The 21,907-nt window shown below is 47.1% G+C and overlaps 1 protein-coding gene across 4 annotated transcripts in view; it reads left to right on the top strand.

The window, feature by feature from the left end:
• LOC146834561 (vitellogenin-1-like) overlaps positions 1 to 21,907 on the top strand; it is a 977,187-nt gene that overhangs the window by 183,737 nt on the left and 771,543 nt on the right. For all 4 annotated transcript variants that reach the window (XM_085601961.1, XM_085601964.1, XM_085601963.1 and 1 more), the window contains 4 exons: positions 12,699 to 12,860; positions 12,980 to 13,128; positions 17,755 to 17,905; positions 18,002 to 18,159. In XM_085601961.1, coding sequence (XP_085458087.1) covers positions 12,699 to 12,860; positions 12,980 to 13,128; positions 17,755 to 17,905; positions 18,002 to 18,159 — 620 coding nt within the window. The remainder of the gene's footprint in view (positions 1 to 12,698; positions 12,861 to 12,979; positions 13,129 to 17,754; positions 17,906 to 18,001; positions 18,160 to 21,907) is intronic.

Here is a 21,907-nt window from a genome sequence, read left to right on the forward strand (position 1 = left end):
AGCACACAATGCCTACATCATGAGGTGTAGCAGGGTGCCACAAATGATACTGCGGCTGCACAACGAATGAGCATGTCTTGTTGGTGGGTATACTCTATTTGTCCTGTGTGTTGCGGTATCTTTGGCTCTTACGGCATCTCCTGACCCACTTATTTACATGATGTTTCCATGTATGGGACTCTGGCTATCCCAACATGCCATGGCTGATGACGCCTCTCCGCAACCCAAGATCAGCTGCAGATCACCGGTACAACAATGCACACGGGCAGACCAGGCGAGTGATTGAGAGGACGTTTGGCCTCCTGAAGAGCCGATTCCGGTGCCTTCACAAGACAGGCGGATCCCTCCCATATGCACCCGCGAAGGTCTGCAAAATCTTGCTCGTGTGCTGCATGCTGCACAACATGGCAGTGGAGAAGGCAGTGCCACTCATCCTGGAGCAGGATGAGCAGGAACATCCACCCGTGGAGGATGAAGGGCTTGGTCATGAGGCAAGTGATGAGGAGGAGGAGGATATCCGGAGTCAGCTCATACGCAACTTCTTCTCATAATGGTGAGTCACTGGATCTGAGTGTGCACGCTTGGAGCCTTGGGTGGCATGTGTTACAATGTGTGTGTCCAGCTGACTGTATGCTAAGTGACTTAGATGTGTGTTCTGATGTGTCACTCGAGTGATGATGTCATTCCACACATTTTAGCTGAGACATTTTCTTTTAAATTAGCATTGGGACAACATTGTTCCTGTTTAGTAAATGACCATGTATGCAAAGAATATTTTTTTAGCTGACTTCTTGTGTGTCTGTCATTCCCAGGTTCTTGCGCATGTTGTCTGCTCGTGTCATCCTTGTCCTCCTGCACTTCCTCATGAGTATTGCAACGTGTGCTGAATCAGCGTTCCATGCACGGACATGGGGAAATGTCATTTTGGGTAAGGATTGCAGCAAGGCATTTTGGGGGTGGTACGTGTTTGGAATGTGTGGGGACTGCTTCTGTGCATGTTGTGTTACCATGCATACATGTCGACTCACCATGGGGCACATAACACTCCCATGAATTGATAGTCACCCTTCATGACAGTCATCTGTAATGGTTTTTTGATTCTGATCAAGGCATCAATGTGTGTAAAACCTCCCTCTGAGACATACGGGATGCTACGGGTGGACATAGTGTGGGACATCCCCATGACAGGCTCAATGGGGAATGCAGCCTCTCCGTGTGCAGCAGGAGGTGTTTGGCTCATCCCCTTAACTTGTGTGCCAGTTCATTTGAATTTACAACATCCGTGTTGTGAACGGGGTGTCCAGCGTAGGTCCCACATGTTCAGTCACATGACCTGTGAGTCTGTTCATATTGATGCATTTCCCTTAGTGTGAGCTTGAGTAATAAAGGTGTGCCTCACCCTCCAAAGTGCCTCATCTCTGTCAATGCAGGTCTCTTGCCACTTTGCATGCGTCATCTCTGGCATAGATGTCAAAGATTGTGCATATGAGTGTATGTGTAGTTTGGCAACATGCATGCAGTTCTTCATGGCTAATAATCTCTATTGTGCATGAAGTCCATGGTTGTGTATGTATTTGGGCAGGTTGCTCCCCCCAACGGGCCGTCAACGCCTGCTGAGGGTGTGTCTACTGTGCGCAGTTCGGCCTTCTGTTTCCTGATCCTGTGTCAGTCATCTTTGGTGATTGGTCATCCATTTTCTCTGGGTGAGCCATGAGTAACCTGACACTCCTTCCTTTACATACACCTGTTGCAGTTGTCCTTTCTGACATCCTTGTCTTTGTGTGCTACTTTCAGCCTCGTTTCCAGTACATGCCGCCTGCTGCTGCGGCCCCTGCGGCAAGGGCCCACCAAGTTCCCGGATTCTGCAACCCACACGCCTCTAAGATGCTCCTCCCTTCCTCCCTCCACCCATTCATTAGGCTGTCATCAGCTTGTCTGTGCCACTGTTGCGGCTACGCGGTGCCAAAGGCAGGACCGTCAGCGCATGCAACGTGCACATTGCACGACCCTCATGTCCTTGCATGACCCACATCACACAACAGTCTCATGTTGCAGCCACCCTTCAAGCAATGTCCAACCGAAAATCAACCGCCTGCTCTCAGGCATACCCTAAGCGCACACACGACACCTTCGCATGCTGAGTGTGCAACTCCAACTGCCTACACAGTGCTGCCCCGCCTTCCAGGCCCTGTCACACCAACCAGGTCATGTCCCTCCTACTCCACACCGGTTCCGTCCACCAGCACGCCATTGGACTCCTCAACACAACAGGCCCACACACCACCTTCATGACAGTGACCTGGATGAAAGCATCCTCAGCACACAACTTCTTCATTGCCATCTCAGACGGATACAAGAGCACCCGCAGGGACGGCACTAACTATCCCGGAGGATGAATTGATATATATTCCCAAGTACGCACTCAGGGTCACAAATCCGGTTTGGCACAAAACCCCTGCAAACCCTCAGAGTAACACTCATCGACAGATCTCCAGGCCTACATCCACAATTCCGCAAAGCCATCAACACGTCCATCGTCATGCACGCCCTCACATCCACAGGATACATGTGGCTGTGGGCCAGGAACTTCTGGCCGGATGAGAACCACAGCAGCATCCATCATTGGTCCATCCACATTAGCATCCACGTCTCCGACGGGCAACACAATGCCACACACCCCGCTACCAATCCACCAAAGATGCTTGATGTAAGTCAATACAGTCATGCTGTGTGGGACACTGGAACCAACACCACTGCCACACCCTGCAACCTCACACACTGGATCAGCAACTGATCCTACAATCTAGTCATGTTGACGGACTTTCCTGTGACGCACATCAACAATTAAGCCACCTGGGACAAGGCAGACCTACTGGACTCATACACGTCTAGCAGGACTCTTGTGCACAGCTTGCAATACAAATAACCATCAGTGGCCTTACAGCCCTGGAAAACGGCACTCGCAGCCATCACCATATCATCAGCAAGGACAATTGGAAATCCTTCAAATGGGGCAGAGGCCAAAAAACCGCACGACATCAAGGAGCTCATCAGCATCGTGAGTGCACTGACATCAGCTCTCCATCCAAAAGACACCCCACCCTTGCAAGGCTGAGCCAATCCCTTGCAACTTTCTACCACTGCAAGCTCATGGACATACACGCAAGCCTTGGCACACAGAGGCAGAACGCACTATTATACGCAGGACCAACAACCCTCAGGTTTTGGACTTCCATCATCAGCATATAAAACACCCGGCTCATGTGCAACATCCTCTGGGGATCTCCATCAGGACCCTTCCCAAACAACATCTCAACCACATCATTCCCCATCCTTGTAGCCCACGTCCAGCACATCATGTATCATTGGAGTTAGCCACATTCCATGGTAGATAGAGGCATGCAGTGACCAAGGCCCTTCTTAGACAATGGACGGCAGGAACGCTGGCTCTCAAGGAACTTCAACGTGCTTCCCTAGCCAGCAAATGTCATCAGGAAGACAGTCAGTGAGCAACTGACAAACTAACTCCATGCAAAGAGCTCCAGGCAACCTGCACAAGACCGTCTTCCACAGTAATCACCCCACTGCAACCGTCATCATTGCCACCAACACCAACAACTTTGCCCTGCTCAACAATGGGGAGGCCACCCCCCTTGACCTCTCCACAGCATTATGCACGATGTGCTCAAACACTGTCAGCTCACACATCTCCAACACTGGTATCCAGGGGATGGACCAGGATGAAATCACCAAGTAGCTCACCAGCAAGGCCATGGGAGTGGGACTCAAGCCTTCAGCATGTAGTACAGTGGCGTCATCTGGCACATGGCCCAGGGCTCATCTCTCAGCGTGTCAGTCTTCATACCGCGCCCCAGCCACATCACCGTCCACCTGAGATAGCTGCAATGGATCACTTTCTGCTGCAGGATGACCTTCACACTACTCACCCACACTCAGGAGGCAGTCCACAACCCCAGACCCCAAACCAACCTTGGACGTCTGTCATCCAAGACCCCGTTGGGCCAACTCCGTGCATCCAACCTTGCCCTGGCCACCATTCTTCACATCCACCGAACTCCAGCATGCAGGACATAGTTCTCCCACCTGGCCAAACATACCTGGGACTCCCTCCCCGGGAACCTCGACATGAGCCATGACCTCTACTCCTTAATGATACTCTTCCAAATTGGTCTGTCCGCACAGTATTGCAAGCCCCCCCTCAGCAGCTTGAGGCCATCACGGGTGAGTATTGTGCTCCATGACTGTATTGGATGATACATTGTGACCCATGTGTGTCCTGTACCGGACTGAGATCCCAGGGTATGGATGGCTGGAGTTAGTTCAACACTCAGGCATAGTTTGACATTTCCCCACACGTATGTTGTGGACTCATGCAAAATGACTGCAACATCTAATTAAAGAAATTTAGTTTTATTCTCGGTGGGGGGCGTGTTTTGTGGGAAAAAATAGGTGCTATACAGTGTGCCTAGAATCCAAAGTTCACAGGGGGAGATGGGATCCTTGGCATTTGAAGTCATCAGAGTCCAGACCACAGTGTTTGTCATCATTGGTCAGACTGTGACCAGCAAGTCCATGTGGCAGAGAATGTCAGTGAATGAGGTGATGCTGTTGCGCATGAAGGCCAGGTGCCAGGCCAGGTGACCTGGGAGATGTGGATGGTCTGCTGCCTCTCACGGTCTTTTCCGTGGATGACCCACCTTCCTCGCGGGACCCTCAGATGCAGGCATTGACGATGTTTGGGATGCTCCGTCGGACGAATCCTCCTCCTCCTCCCTCCCTGTGGTTGGTGGTGGTCTTCACCTGGTGGCACAGGGAGGGTTGCCCATGTTGTCGGCTTATGTCTGTTTGCACTGCCAGGAGCTCAGCCAGTCTTGCCTCCATCCGTCCTTGGTGCTCTTGTTGACTGGCGTGTTGCTCGGCCTGCTGGTTCTTAATTTCTGTGAGGGTCTCCACTACCTGGCTGATGGCCCTGGTGTCACGCCGGTATGCGTCCATGATGTTGCGTATGTGTGACATACCGGTCCCTTCAGCTGGCTGGTCAGGTTCTCGCCTCCGCCTGCCTCCACTCCCACCACCCCTGCCCACACGAGCCTGGCCTGCCGTTGTGGGCACATCGTGTCTACGGGACCCCTGAGGGATGGCAGTTGCGGGGTTGTCTGCCTCCTCCTGGGTGCCCGCCGAACCTTGTCCCTCCAGGTCAGACTGGCTCAGTTGTTCAGTGCAGGTTGGGCTCCTGGGTGTCTCCTGGGATGTGGCAGGAATGGGGGTGATGGTTGGCACAGATGTACCTGAAGCAGGTGCTGCAGGAGCTTGGACACCAGAGGGTCCTGGTGGGTTGGGGTCATCCGTGGAGTGTTGAGAGGCATCGCTGCCGGTGGGATCAGGTTCCTCCCGAGCCTGGGACTGCAATTCTTCCCCCCCATTGTTGTGGGGAGATCCATGACGTTGCCCTGTGTGTGAGAGAGAGACAATGTTAATGCTGTTTCATGCGACATCCATGTTTCATACATATTCAAGTTGGCACAGTTCCTCCAGGTAGTTGTATGTGCCTAGCATTCCCCTCAATGTTCACTTGTGGATGGGTATGTTGCGGGGGACAGATTGATATGTTCTCCTGAGTGTTTGACATTTAGACTTTTGGCTTGGATGCTTCTTTGGCTATGGAATGATCTTGTTGTGTCACATGTCCATTGTGAGAGTGGGTAAATCCATTGCCTGCCCTGGGGGTGTGTGCTTGTGTAAGGGGTGTGTGTGACCGGGCCTGCTGGTGGCTGTAGTGTGATTTGGAAGTGGGTCTCCCAGGTGATGTATCTGTCCCCTCATGGTGCATGCTGCCATGACAGTGAGTGTGAGTTCCTGTCCTAGATATCTGAGCTTGTGGTGTTGGTGTTTGAGTTTACAGTGGTCACAGGAGGGCCTTGTGCTGCCTACAGCAGGGCCAAGTGTCAGCTACCTTGTCAGTACTTTGCCACTCCCTGTGCATTGAGCATGGTGCATGGGCCATATGGGCTGAGGGCAATGGTGTCGGATTCTGTGTTGAACAATGTGTTTTGTGAGCCCCACCCTCCCGGCATCCCGGACATCCAGTCTTGGGTTTGTGCTTCGTGTAGCCTGGGACATGGCATGGCCTAGCTTTGTGGATGGGGCATACACATGTTAGTGGCATGAGCGTTGTTTTTGAGTGTGGTTATGTCCGGTGAGGGCTTGGGGGTAGTTGCGTGCATTTGGTGTAGTTGGGGTGTGGATGTCATTACCCCATGTTACGTAAGTTGTTTGTGTACTCACCAGGCTCTGCAACTCCTTCGACTCCATGTACTCCCACCGGCGGAAGCAGGGCCTTCACCTTCTCCTCCCAGGGATGGTAATGTACCGGTCTGCGGGGCAGCCCACCTCCAGTGATGTTGCTCTGGGCGTAGTCCTCGTTCATTTTCCGCTTGACTGCCCTCCTCAGATCGTACCACCTGGCTTGGCATTCATTCCTGGTCCTTCTGATGGGCGCAACAGCATTCACCCTATCAACGATCCTCTGCCACAGGCGTGATTTTTTGGCTATGCTGGTTTGTCTGACCAATGATCCAAAGAGCTGTGGCTCGACTCTGATGACTTCGTTGACAAGGATGTCCAGCTCCTCCCTTGTGAACTTCGGATTCTTGTCTGTGGGCATGGTGTGGGGGGAGGGTGTGGATGGTTGTGGGTGTGTGGGTGTGAATGTGAAGGTGTGTGTGAGAATGTGAAGAGGGGGTATGTGTGAAGGAGTGTGTGTGAAGGTGATATGTTAAGGTGCATGGGTGCAGTTGTTGGGATGTGCTCTGTAGCTGCTGTGAGTCTGTTGCAAAGGCTCATGGTTTGTGTGTGTGGGCCCTTTTTATTGGTCCATTTGTGGGTGTGCCTGAGTTTGAAATTTTGGTGGGTGTGTTATAAGAGGTGGTTGTGAGTTTGGGCCTCTGTTTACCTGTTTGGATGTGCCAGGTCAGTCATTTTGATGTTTTTTCTACTGTAGACGTGTTTTGTGGTGTTGTGCGAGTCGAATTGACCCTCCTTGTGCTGTTTTACAGTGTCCTGGTTCAGTATGAGTCGTTTTCGCGTATGTAAGGTGCGTCCATATGCGATGTTGTTGTACCGTGCTCGCATACGCAATGTTGTTGTAAGGTCCATACATACGCGATGCTGGGGGACAGTGCTGGGGTAGGGTGCGTCCAAGTACGGGGCTGGGGTACGGTGCATACAAGTACGGGGCTGGGGTATGGTGCTGGGGTATGGTGCGTCCAAGTACGGGGCTGGGGTACGGTGCTGGGATATGGTGCGTCCAAGTACGGGGCTGGGGTACGGTGCTGGGGTATGGTGCGTCCAAGTACGGGGCTGGGGTATGGTGCTGGGGTACAGTGCGTACAAGTACGGGGCTGGGGTACGGTGCTAGGGTACGGTGCGTCCAAGTACGGGCTGGTGTACAGTGCTGGGGTACGGTGCGTCCAAGTACGGGGCTGGGGTACGGTGCTGCGGTACGGTGCGTCCAAGTACGGGGCTGGGGTATGGTGCTGGGGTACGGTGTGTCCAAGTACGGGGCTGGGGTACGGTGCTGGGGTACTGTGCGTACAAGTACGGGGCTGGGGTACGGTGCTGGGGTATGGTGCGTACAAGTACGGGGCTGGGGTATGGTGCTGGGGTACAGTGCGTCCAAGTACGGGGCTGGGGTACGGTGCACCCAAGTATGGGGCTGGGGTACGGTGCAGACATGGGGGAGTACGGTGCTGACATACGGGGGGTACGGTGCTGACATACGGGGGTACGTGCGGACATACGCGGGGGAGGTGGTGCTGTGCGACTCGTATCCTGGGCACAAGTTTACCCAGGATACGAGTGGTACAGAGTTCGCTCCGTACGGGACATTTTATATACGCTTGTGTATTCGGAAGGGCGGTACGGATCGTACTTGTGTGCTCGGACTTCAGTTTTACGATTTGGACGTAAAACTGTCTGGGTACGTCTCGTACACCTTTTCCCGAAGCGATTCGTATGTATTTTTCACGTACGAATCGTACTTCACCGGTGGGACGGGACTTGTACGATTCGTCCGTAAAAATATACGGATACGAGTCATACGGAAATTATTTTTACCGGATCGGAATCGGCACCCATATGTATTGCTTATAATATTAAACATATTTTAACTATGTTTATTTTAAATATATGTACCATTTACTTTATTTTACATTCATTTTTAACAATAAAAAACCCCAATATTTTTAACAACGATATTTTTGACAACGATATTTTTCTCTCGATATTTTTGTACTTATCATAATGTAGATAGGACTTCGATATTCTTGACATCGATATTTCGGCTCCGATATTTTTGACGTTGATATTTTTGACGTCGATATTCTGTCAGTGATTCAATTATTGTACCTTTTATAATCAGCTCCTTGAGACCCTCAAGGGTGAGTTGTGCGCTTTGCAAATCCCTGATTGATTGATTGATTGATTGATTTATTGATTTATTGAGAATCCAATCCCCAGTGTGCTTGATTTGAACAGTTCATTCAGCATCATCCTCCGCAATGCCAAAAATGCATGGTGTGCATATGCATGCACAACGTGGCAGGCACCGCGCAGTGACTGCCATGTTGTGCATGCACATGCAGGGGGGTACCATAGGTACCCCCCATCTGCCCCCTCACCTCCCAACATCCTGGGGGCCTGTAACGGGCCCACAACTTCAGAATCCACATGCCTTTCTGTGGTGGCAACGAAGGCTGCTTTCCACCTGCATCTTGATATGGATGGCGGTGTCTAGCAGACACCACCAACATATTAAACCCTTTTCCGCCCAGTCGTCTCATCGACCGGGCGGAAAAGCGGAGTACGGTCTTCCCGTCCGCTGCGGTACCCCCGCCATACTAATATGGCGGAGGGGAAATGGGTGGCGGGCGGGGAAGGATGTAGGGCGGATCGCCACCGCCATGCGGGCAGTGGTGATCTGCCCTACATCCTAATGGACCCCTTAGTATTTGCGCATCTCCAGCTGCCGCTGCTGTCTGATCCACTCCTTTCAGTAGTCCTGATGTGCATTAAACACAGTCTCAAAGATGTCCAAACAATATCATAGCACTCATTCAAAGAGGAACAGAACTCTCAAAGGTGTGTACCTTCCATAAGGCCCCAGAGTATTTTGGTAAATTCACATTTGTTCTTGACTGGTTTGCTATACTCCTGCGTTAGCTGTTGTCTTTTTCTGGTCCTGTGTATGTTACCCACAGAGAGTAGGTTTTTGGGCAGAAAAGTCCATGAATGCTCAGCTTCTGGGTGATAAGTGTACTCTTTGTTAGGATTCCTTCTTGCCAGGCTTCTAAAGCTATAAGAGGTCCCTTCCCTCCCTTCCTCCTTCCCTCCCACCCTCCCTCCCTCCCTTCCTTTATTTATTTATTTATTTTATTTCACTTATAGAGCGCACAAATCTCCCCATAAGGGTATCTCAGCGCTAGAGCCACATAAGCGAACTGAGGAGACCTGTTTAGAAGAGCAATGTTTTCAGCTGTTTCCTAAAGGCCAGGTAGTCTGTACATTGTCACAGGCGAATGGGGAGATCGTTCCAGAGGCGTGGGGCAAGATGGTAGAAGGCCTTACCACCTTGTCGAGCCTTTCTAACATGCGGGATTGAAATCAGGCCTTTGTCTCCTGAGCGGAGGGATCTGAGAGGCACATAGTTAACAAATGAGCCAATGTAGTTTCTGCTGCAAAGGGAGGGAGGCTGGTCTTGGGGGGGCATTGGTCACCAGACGAGCCGCGGTGTTTTGGACAACTTGTAATCTATTTATGGCCCTTTCATTGGCTGAGATCAACAGCGCATTACAGTAGTCTAAGCGGCTTAAAATCAGTGCCTGAATCAAGGTTTTCCTCAAAAACAGTGGTAGGAAAGGGAAAACTCTTCTGATAATGCTAAGGCTATGGAAGCAGGCTCCGATGGTAGAAGAGACATGGTTCCCCAGGGTGAGTTTTTGGTCCAGTCGGACTCCAAGGTTTTTCACCATAAGTTTAGGGCATGGGGTGGGACCTAGTTCCTCTGGCCACCAACTAGGTGACCATTTCACAGTGGCATCACCAAATAGCATTATCTCAGACTTGGTGGTGTTCAGTTGGAGAAAATTCATTTTCATCCATTCCGCTATAGATTTCATTGCTTCAACAAAGGTGGCTTGAATATTAGGGTTGCATTTGTCAAGTGAGAGGAGTAACTGGGTGTCATCTACATATGATATAGGGATGAAGCCCAGTTTTCTCAACAGTCTCGCCAGGGGAGCAACGTAAACATTAAACAAGGTAGGACTCAAGCATGAGCCCTGTGGTACTCCCTTGGTAACCTTGGTGGTCTTAGAGTGGTAAGGGCCTTGGTTAACAGTCTATGTTCTGTCGGCTAGGAAGTTGGTTAACCATTTCAGAGCTTTTCCTGTGATGCCTGTGTCACCCAGTCTTCTGAGTAAAATTTGGTGGGATATGGTGTTGAATGCTGCGGAAAGGTCAAGCAGCACCAGAAGCACCGCCTGACCCTTATCCAACAGCATCCTGATGTTGTCCGTTACTGCCACTGGGGTTGACTCAGTACTGTATCTGGGGCAAAATCCAGATTGTGAGGAATCTAGGCTGTTAGTGGATTCAATGAAGTTGGAAAGCTGTGTATTAATGTTTTTTTCTAAAATGTTGGTGTGGAGGGGAAGGAGCGAGATGGGTCGATAGTTTGTTACGTCTTCTGGTGAGATTTTGAGGTTCTTTTTAATCAGAAGTATCTGTGCAGCTTTCCAATGAGGAGGGAGGGCTCCTTCCTTCAGGGAACAGTTAAGAATATTACAAATGGGGTCGGCGAGCTGCTTGGCCAAGGTGGCAGTTAGTTTTGCAGGTATCAGATCCAATGGGGAGCCTGATTTTGCGCCTTTTAAGAGAGCTTCTGTATCTTCTATTGTGAGCAGTGGGAAATGTCCTAATGAGCTGGTTACCGGTGGGATGTGTAGGGGTTCAATTCTTAATTTAGGTTGGGGATTTATAGTAGAAGCGATTTTGTTATAGATCATGTCTATTTTCTGAGTGAAATGACTAGCAATGTTATCGCACAGCGTTTGGGATGGTGCTGATGCTGTGTCGCAGGCCAAAGGATTGGTAAAGGTTTTTAGAATCTGATAGAGGCATTTCTGAGAGCTCCCAGCTTGTTCGAGAGAGGCTGCGATATGGGTCTTCCTCGCATTTTTTTAGGTTGCGGTTGTAATGAATTAGAGCCTCCTTGAATTTTTCTTTATCTGAAGGGTTTTGAAAGCGGCGCCAATCGCGTTCGAGTCTTTTGCAGGAGCCGCAGGGAGGTCGAGTACCACGGGGCCCGGCATCGTTTTGCGATTGTAGGGAATTGTTTCAGAGGTGCTAAGCTATCTAAAGTAGCAAGAAGGCTAGCGTTGAAGGAGGCTAGGCGTTTCTCAACCTTATCCGTTTCCGCGTGATGAGGTGAGCAAAATACACCTTCAAAATGTGCTGGTGTAATTAAATTCCACTTTCTATAGCTTTTATTTGGATAGCATTTGGGAGCGGGTGAGCCTTGTGGTTGTTAATACGAAACTCGACCATAGAATGGTCAGACCAGGTCAGAGGAGTCATGGCAACATATAATATATGTCAAGAGAGTTAGTTAAGATGATGTCTAACAAATGCCCTGCCTGGTGGGTTGCCTCTTTGTTTATTACAGTAAGGTTGAGTGCAGCCAGTTCGGTCAGAAATGATGAGGCTTCCGGATTGTCTTGAATTTCACTATGTATGTTAAAATCTCCAAGAAGAAGGGAATTCCTGGAGGAAATGACAAATGGGGCAATAAGTTCAATAAGCTGTGAGGTGTTATTGTTTAGTGGTCCTGGTGGGCGATAGACTATGGCTCCTTTCCAGTTAAGGTTGTGGTGCCAATACATGCTAAAAACCAGTATTTCCAACTGATCGTTGCTTACTTGGTCTAGGACGGAAATAGTAGCTGAGTTTTTATAAACTATGGCTATTCCTCCCCCTGTCCTATGTGGTCTATCTAGTTTTAGTATGTGGTAGTCATCAGGGAGAGCTACTGCTATGTCAGGATTGGAGTGAGGTTTAATCCAAGTTTCTGTTAGGAACCTTATGTGGGGATTGTTGGAAGACAGCAGGTCCCATATATTAGCAGCATGTTTGGGTAGTGACCTTACATTGGCCAGGAAACAGTTCCAGTCATTGCTGGTATCAGCTCTGGCAGAGTGCCTATTTTCTGTAGGATGGGAAACAGAGTCTATGTTCTGCTTTGGCTTAGTATTAGCTCTCTTCTACTTCCTTCATTCCTTCCTCCTTCTCTCCCTCCTACTCCAGGGCTAACAATATTGGTGGGCATGTACAATATGTATGTTTGAACATCAATCTGATAATACACTGACATTAACTAATAAACGTTCTGAACTTGAGCTTGTTTAAATCTCTTAAAGCTCAATTGAGAAAGAAAATTTATCTTAGAAATTCGAATGAAAGCACAACATGTTATTAAGATTTTAACAATGGCATAACTTTCTATAAGGCTTTATAGTAAGTTGGATTTTAAAATAATAAATTACTAAAATCAATGCAGAAAATCAAAAACTATTTTCTAAGACATGTCAATGTGTACGTGATAAGACTTGCTCTTTTTTCAGAATGGAATTGAGGGAATCTGCCATACCAATTATATCATCCAAGAAGACAAAAAAGAAAATCACATTTTTCTCACAAAATCAAGGGACCTAAATAGCTGCCAAGATAAGGTGCAGAGGATTACCGGTACTGAATATGCACAAGCATGCACCGACTGTAATCAAGTAAGTTACCTTGTGTGATTTTTTTACCGCTAACCTGCAATGCATTACATTTCATGCTTTATATTAAAAGAAGAATAACGTTACTTATGTTTTTATTTCACCTCTTTTTTATTTTTGAGAGAAACAAAAATGACCGTGCATTTGCTACGTACAATTATAAAATTAAATCCACAACAAATGGAGCTGTTATCCTACAAGCTGATGCCCAGGAAGTACATACTTTTACACCATTTAATGAGATGGAAGGGGCTGTTGTCATGGAAGCAAGGTAAATCATCTAGCTTCAGGGATGTGGGGGTGGTTTCAATGCACTAAAACATCTGACTTTTAAGTATGTATTTTCTAAAGCAGAGTACTGACAGGTCCAGAAGTGAACTGAAGTGTTGATGTCTGAGGTCCAGTATTTATACCCAGTTGTGCCTTTGAAGTGGGGAAGAAGCTTCTAGAAATCCCCCTTTAAAGTCCCCAGGCATCCTGCCTTACCTTTCCTGGCTCCAGACTAACTACAGTGGGTATTCAGCCCTGAGGCAGGACTATTCAAGTGTAAGTGGGGCTGTGCCCAGCTCTTTTCTCCCATCCTGCCAATGATGGCCCATCCAGGCACCCCAAGCAACTCATTGTGTGTGTCTGTCTAGGAGAAAAACACAAAGTTCAACACGCAACTACACCCATTCATATGTCTCAGGTACAGGCTGCATTCACTAAATAGTTAAAGCAGGAAAATGACAGCTTTTTAAAAGTGAGATTTTCAGAATTACAATTTAAATTCCGACTTTAACATATGTTAGGATTTTAAATTGGGATTCCAGAGACACTAGACATGAAGTGACTTCCTGTTCCCATTTGGAAATTACACTTATAAACTGTAATAAGGTAACTCCAATGTTATCCTATGGGGGAATTAGGCCTTGCAGTAGCGAAAAAGTAATTTAAGAGTTTTCCCCTACCAGGACATGTAAACCTTATAAGTATATGTCCTACCATTCACATACACTGCACCCTGCCCTCTGGGATGTCTAGGGCCTACCCACAGGATAACTGATATGTACAGAAAAGAAAGGTTTGTGCGTGGCAAAAGAGTATTTTTGCAGGTCAGGCAGTTAAAAACTGCACATACAGGCTGCAATGGTAGGCCTGAGGGATGTTTAAATGGCGACTTAAGTGGGTGGCACAATCAGCACTGCAGACCCACTAGTATCATTTAATGTCAAGGCCCTGGTCCCATGTAGTGCAACTTCACAAGGGACTCATAAGTAAATTAAATATTCCAGTTTGGAATAAGCCAATGTTACCATGTTGGGAGGAGAGAGCACTTGCTAGAGGTGGTAAATCCTAAGGCTAGCAAGAACGAGGTCAGGAAAAATGGCAGAGGAAGGCAAATGGTTTGGAGGAAGACCAACCTAAGACTGACAGATCTAATACTCAAAAACCTGCACCGTGGTCCCAATAAACCCAGTATTCACCATTTTCTGAGACCACTTGAAACATTTTTGAACAAGCAGACCAGAACCTTTAAACCCACAGTACCCCATATGTGTAGATAGTTATTCATGCATGGTTATACATTTATTAAATCTGTGGTCTACTAACTTTACCAGGTGTGTTAACAATGTGAAATGCAGGACTACAGCATTTGATAATGCTTACTAAATCAGTAAAAACCAACAACTTGTGTTTTTTTATAATCATAGTCATTTGTGATTTATAATCAATATGCAGAATTAGTGACTTTGACAACAGTTTAGCTTTGACTTTCAACACATATTTCTCCTTTTATATCTGATGCCACAAAAAATACTGGGAACAATACTCCCAAATGCAATATAAAAGTTCTGCTCTAGGAACAATTTAAAACAAATCTTCCCTTCTCATGAGTTACTAATTATTACCCAGGAGACTTTTGAGTCACACTTTTCTTCCTGTGTGAGGGAGTTTGTAGGGGCCCGCCACTGTTCCCCACCATGTGAAGGGCATCACAGATAAATAGGCAATAGTTTAAGGTGTGTTGCCTTCTGGTCATTTTCTCACCCCAAGTGCTTTCTTTAAGGCATCCAAAGTTGAGAAAAGTTGCCCTTATTCAAATTAGTTAAAAAAAAAAAATGTATGTAGCCTACCCAGCCACATTTTTCAAAGATGGGGTCCATGCTTTCATGGACAATCTGTCCACTCTTTTTTCGGGACAATGTGGTGCTCTTAGCTGTCACTTGGTCCTGCTGGCTCCCTCTCCCTCCATCTAACATTGCTCCTGGGATGCCAAACTATGAAGCTAGCATCTGATGTGCTTTTGTAACTCTTCTGAGGCATGGGCGGGGAGCAGGGGAGACAACAGGTGTCCTTGGAGGAGGCCCTAATATAGAGGCCCATTGTGCATAGTATTGGGGCTTCTCAGAGTAGGGGGACATCTATAGCACCCCCAACTTCCAAGGTGCATTTCTTAGCCATATCGTAGTTGCACTTCAGGTCTCCTTGGAGACCCACACCCAACAGGCTCCTAGGGAGCAATCCATTGATCCTGTTTTAGATTTCCTCACCTGCATGGGTAACCTGCTTGAGGGCACTTAGAGAAGTTGATAAACGGCTGCACATAAACAGCTAGAACCTTTAAAAATATCTCTGGCCTTGTTGCGCTAATGTGTATGTTGTTGTCTCAGTTACAGTTAGCTGGCTACAGTAATGAAGGATGTGGTTCTGGGGCCTCCTGACTTCCAGAATTTTAAATTAAGCTATCTGATGCCTTTATTCACTTCCTGTTTCTGATCACTTCTCCTCCTTAGCAGCAGCTTGGCTGTAGGGGCTTGGGCCTGTTCTCCTGCTCAGACCCGCTGGTCTCCTCGCTTGGGATTTTGTGGCAATAGGACTCTAGGATGCTCCAAAACCACCCTCCTCAACTCTACTCCCCTGTACTCCCCAGACACCCAGGCCTTCTGACACTTGCATGATATCTCTTTTTCTAGCATGAGTCTATTGTGCCCCATCATAAGGCACCATACTGGGAGCAGTACCACACAAGCCAATGGGAAGCCCCTTTTTCAGGGGATCCCAGCAAAGTCACCTTTACCAAGTCTAAGAGGAAGTCAGGGAGAGTGTGCTAGTAGCCTTGGAGACACAAAAGGCCAGTAAGAAATCAGAGGCATCCACACTCAAGACAGGGGTCATCAGCAGGACTGTCCATCTTCCTCCTTGTTTTTTCCACTTCTTCTCGGCTGCTCTTTCCTACACAGGGGTCTACAGTATAGTTGAAGAGTTGTAGAACGAGGGAGTTAACAACTTAATCCAGTAATACTATCAGCCCAAAACCCCTATGAGGCCTCATTGGGTGTTAGCCCCGTAGTTGTTCCCCTACCCAACACTGTAAAAACATTCCATAACAGTTGCTTAAACTAAATCTAGAACCCATCTAAATCCCCGAGCTAAACTCCGCCCACCTAAGTATAGTTTCTTCCCCTGAAAATTAAAAAAACTCCTTCGGTGGCAGGAGCGCAAGGACTGCCTCTCCTCTATTTCTCCCACGTGGGAACATCATTGAAGCTTTTAGAATCTAAGAATCTTCGAGTAAAAATCACTTACTGCAAAGTTAGAAATGATTTGATCTATCTTGTCTTGAAAAAAGATGAGAAAGATTCACATTGAGTGTCTGTGCTTGAGAGTTGTGTGTGAGAGATGGCTGGCAGGCATATACTTTATACTCTTTCAAACGCATCTGTCTATGTTATATCTTCTTTTGTCTGCTGCTACAATTTTTTCATTGAAATTTCTTTTTCCGCTGCTGAACATAGAGGCCCATTAGGATGGTGGGCGGACTTTACCGCCCCGTATCTGCAATTAGGATGCGACCGCCTCCGTGGCGGTGGCATCCTCCATTCCTAGCATTGTGGCGGGCGGTGCTCACAGCACCGCCCGCCACAATGCTGGGAATGTACTGTGTGCATTGTCATGCACAAGGTGACAGGCACTGCGAGGTGCCTGCCAGCATGTCCATGACAAAGCAGGGGGGTACCATAGGTACCCCCCCTGTGCAGCCCCCACCCCCGAACACTCTGGGGGCCCGCAACGGGCCCCCAAAGCCAAAACCGCCTGCCTTTCCATGGCGGAGTCTCTGCCATGGAAAGGCAATTCCCCGCCATCATCCAAATATGGATAGCGGTGCCTGCAAGGCACCGTCACCATATTCCTGGGCTTTTCTGCCCAGTAGGCAATCGGGCGGATTGCCAACCGGCGGAAAACCGGCGGACGGTCTTCCCGTCCGCCGGGGTCCCCACCACCATTATAATGTGGCGTGGGGAAAATTCATGCTGGCGGAGGAGTTTAGCGGGCCGATCGCCACCGCCATACGGGCGGTGGCGATCCGCCAGCTATCGTAATGACCCGCATAGTTTTTGATAAACTTTTCATTCCTGTTTGTGTGCCGATTTACCGCTTACCAAAACTGTCAGTCAGACCCTTTGAAATTTATGAAACGCATATAATTAGGAAATATAATGAATATATATGATTAACATGACTTACAGCAGACATACTTAAACAAATATGAAGAAACCTTTCGACAAGTTGATAAAGCAAAGAAATAAACAATACATTTGTGCATGGTACATTTTCATTAAAAAACTGCGCGCTTTAACAAACATGACTGTTTGACACATTTTAACATACGTGGAAAGTAATTTCTGCTGAATAGTGACTTGACTTTGAGATTGTTTTAACGTTTGTATATATACTGTGTTGTGCAAACAGATGAGATCAGAAACCATCGCTAGAATTAGACGCTCCCCTCTCCCATAAAAAACAAAACGAGGTGATTGGGGAGGAAGAAAATTGTAACTTATGTAAAAAAAAAAAAATACAGTTTGCACCTTTTTCGGCAATCGCTAATTTGGGCCGTGCTTTGAATTTGCAGGCAAAAGCTGGTGTTGGCTGAGGTTCGAAGGGACACTCCATCAACCCCTGAAGCCGAGCTACAGAATCGAGGCTCACTCCGATATCATTTTGAAAGCGAACAGCTTCAGGTACCCATCCAGCTGCTCAAAACAAAGCATGTGGCAAACCAGGTGAGCAAAGATATTGAGGAATGACCCGTTCCGACTCCGTGTTCGTTCAGCTGTACTCATTCTTAATTCAATGATTTTGCCATTGCATTTTTCCAGATTATTAAAACACTTCAACAGCTAGCAGAAAATATGCCAGATTCTGCCCTAAAGGATGCTCCTGCTAAATTCTTGGAACTTGTGCAACTGCTACGTGCAGCAACTTATGAAAACATCGATTCAGTTTGGAAACAATTTTCCAGCAGAAGCGAATACAGGTACAATAAACATTAATGAAAACGTTCAGGGGTTTAGGTCTGCCATAGCGCAATGATAATAAACCTAAATATCCATAAAGTCCAAATGTAATTCCCTTCACTTGGATGAGTGTCTTACCTTCCCTTGCCTCGGCGAGTGCAGAAAATGTCATAAGTAAATAAACTAACACCGTAGTCATCACATCGAATCAATTCTTATTTCTGTCGTGGACACATTTATTCAGAGACACAGAAAGATTGATTGAGCTCCACCATCCTTTCAGAGGAACCACCCTGAGCAAGGCCATACTAGGGGGCATATTAACAAGCCAGGCGATAAAATTGATAATATGCTCTATGGAATTCCAATTGAAGCCCAAGTTAGACATCCTTCACATTTAACATGGGCTTCAATTGGAATTCAATAGAGCATATTATCAAGCCCATTATCGCCGTTTTCTGCCGCTAAAGCGGCGATAATGTTATCGCCTGGCTTGTTAATATGCCCCTAGGAACCTAAAGCAGCCCTGGTAATTTTGTAGGACCAGCCCCCAGGCGGAGAGAGGGTGGGGTGCAAGTGTGAAGCACCGCTGATTTAGGGGGTGATATTGCAGCACCGCTGCAAAAACAGCTCGCAGTAATAAAAAAAAGACCCCACTGCTGCCAAACCGGCTCCCACCCTTCCAGCCTCCCGGGAATGGCCAGTCCGGCCCTGATCCCATTTATGGCCTCTGTAGGTAAGAGCGGTGGGGCCGGCTGGGAGGATATTGAAAGTGACCACAAGGGAAAATTATAAAATGTTCCCTTGTGGTCATCTCTCGAAATCCCCCCCAGCCGGCTCCACCGCTATTACCTACAGAGGCCATAAATGGTTTAATGTACCACTCCACCATTAGCACACTATGCCCTAAATACAAGGTACTGGGGCGATTTTACAGTATGGTAAAATCGCATGTGATTTTACCATTTAAAGGAAGGGGAATCATCTGAATGCCATGTAGTTATAAGGGGAAACTCATGCAATGAGGAATTACTGTGTAGATTTGATTTTTCTATTTTCCGGCTATAAAAGCACCTGGAATCCACATTTTCACGTGGCTTTCTGCCTACATTTGCCTCCTGTTCCTAGCAGGTGGGAAAATGTATTTGCGTAGGTTGAGCGAGGGAGGTAGAAGAAGTAGGCGGTGTAGGGACAGGAAGGTGAACCTCTATTTTTGTTTGGGAAGATAAAAGTAACTTGCGATCCTCAGCCAGAGAAATTGTATTAGGTTCTTCCATTCCTAGTAAATCAGGAGGCAAAAATCTTTAACCACTTAAAATGAGGCAAAGCGAAATTAACGCCTACAAGAATGCATAAACTTCGATCCCTCGGACTTGTAACCAGGCTGTATGTTGCAAACATAGCTTTCAAGCAATCAAATGTCTTCTATGACAAGGTCAATCATTTCTGGCTTTCTTAATAACTGCATGGTCATCCTGGGATTGAAAGTTTTTTTTTGTCACATGTATGCGAGTAAAAATCCCATCATGCAAAGAACTGTAGGCTTCAAAGAAAACACAAACTGTATCTGTCGTGCTTGACATGTGGCGGAGTCTTAGGGCTTGTCTACAAAAATCATATGGAGAGCGGGATTTTTAGTTAATATGGTTTTCGTCAAGAGCCATGTAAAAGTATGCCATTTTCTTGCACATGAATTAATTTCCATTCTATATCGCTGGTTTGCAAACACTGTAGAGACAAGTTACTTTCCAATGGCAGGTTGTTTTAACAATTTTGCGAGCCAACTTGATTACTTTCGAAACACTCGGCATAATGAAGATGTATACATAGTCAGGGGCTTATCTACGAGCCCCTTGCTCCACCGGTGCATCACTTCACATATGGGAAAAAGTGAGGCTCCCCCATCGCAAGGGGCATGCAAATAAGCCCCTCAATATGTATATTTTGAGCGGAGAATCGGGGCTCACTCTAACGTTACTTGCTGAATTAAATCTCATTCCTACCAGGATCAGACTTAGCAGTCAGGCACTGCACAATCTACAGCCTACAGCAGAACAAAAAAAGGAGGTCACAGCACAACCCCAACATTTAGGCCTGTGCAGCCACCTCACCTCTGCTCTTAGAGCTCCACAGCGGGTACCAGTGGGAAGACTTGTCTTCGTCAAGGCTCTCTGCATTGCCCATCAGGACATCCATACAGATCTTCCTTCATCTAAAATGTCACTCTGCCTGAAAATGAAGGGCACTGCAATTCAGATTGACCTGTTCCTGACCCTTCCTTTCTTCAGAAAGTCTTCCTTGGTCATTATTACATTTTTTGTAGAGGAAGCCCTGCTCTGGAACTTGCTCAGAGTAGGAATAATGATGCTGCACAACCTTCTTGCTATTCAGACTTGTAAAGGCTTGACTGTTTCAAAATACACAACCCACCGCGGTATGGGTCAGACAAGAGGATGAGTGTCCATATCTGCCAGGATGGTTGTATCTCTCTCACACCTCTCTGCATTACTGAGGGCCCAAGTACAGCTGAAGGTTTAGCACAATATGACTATAGCATTCACAAACGCGACGTATAACACCTAGTTTTTCAAAGGTGAGATTATAACCCCATGCTGTACCAGCCATACTCAACTGATGGGTTAGCCTCATATGCAGCAAGCCAGCAGTCAATAGAATGGAAGTGTGTACCAACATCAGCGATTGCACGTATACTTTAATCAAATGTTACACTTAATCCATACACGCATTGCACCCAAACCTTAAGCTATCTTAATAATCATGGTATGAGTATTTAAGAATGTGCCTTTAAAATCATTTCTATATGTGTCCATGGGTAAGTCCTGAACTTCAGTAACACGAGCCATTACCCCTACATTCCTTGGCCTTGTCCTAGTCATTGCTAAAATATGATTGTGACCAATCTCCAAAGTAGAAAGCAAAGCATGATTGCCCTAATTGCTCCCAGCCACCCTTAGCTGAGTGCTACAATAAGCTTCCCTCCAGCTGCGCTTTGTTTCTCATCCGTGGGATGAGGATCAGGAGTGCTGAGGAGGTAGCTGGGCTACAGTCTTCATTGTGCAGTCATAGATTTTGCTCTGCGCTGGGGTTGGGCAAATACAGGCGCGGTCATGGGATCACGTGCTATGGCGAAAAAGACTGGATCCTTGCGGTAAGTACATAATTTGCACCAACATGTCTAAAACCAAAGACACGTCTAGTTTTGAAGGGAACGCTACCAGTTTCTTGGTAAAATCTACATTATTCCTTCATCTATATTTTCTGATGTATCATGCAGGCTTAAAGGATTCATATTTGTGTGTATGTTATCCTGCTTAAAAGACTCCCATGTTGAACACTGGGAATCTTAGAATAAGTGTCTTGTTTAGTGCAAACGCAGGGTATCAGTTTGTTCATGCATTCAAAGAATATTCTTCTGTTTGCGCATCCGCAGAGCTTCGGTTTGGGGAAGCACTTGTAGAGGAAGAGGCATTTCTTTTCATCTTCTTCCTCTTTATTGGATCGATCTCTCTTCTCTTCCACCCAAAAGGAACAGCAGTAGGATGAGAGAACTAAGACATTTATTATGAAAACCTTGACCTCTCTCATGAACAAAAAGAAGGATGAGAATGAGTTGTATGATCAGGGTAGTGTGTATTCAGATGTCTTTGTATCTGAATATTCTGATGATTTCTCCCCACTGCCCCCTGGGCATAAAGACATGTATATATCAAAATTCATTTTACCAGTGCAACAGGTACAGTCCTTCAG

This window comes from Triturus cristatus, chromosome 4_2 (genome assembly GCF_964204655.1).
Source record: "Triturus cristatus chromosome 4_2, aTriCri1.1, whole genome shotgun sequence".
Classification (NCBI taxonomy): Eukaryota; Metazoa; Chordata; class Amphibia; order Caudata; family Salamandridae; genus Triturus; species Triturus cristatus.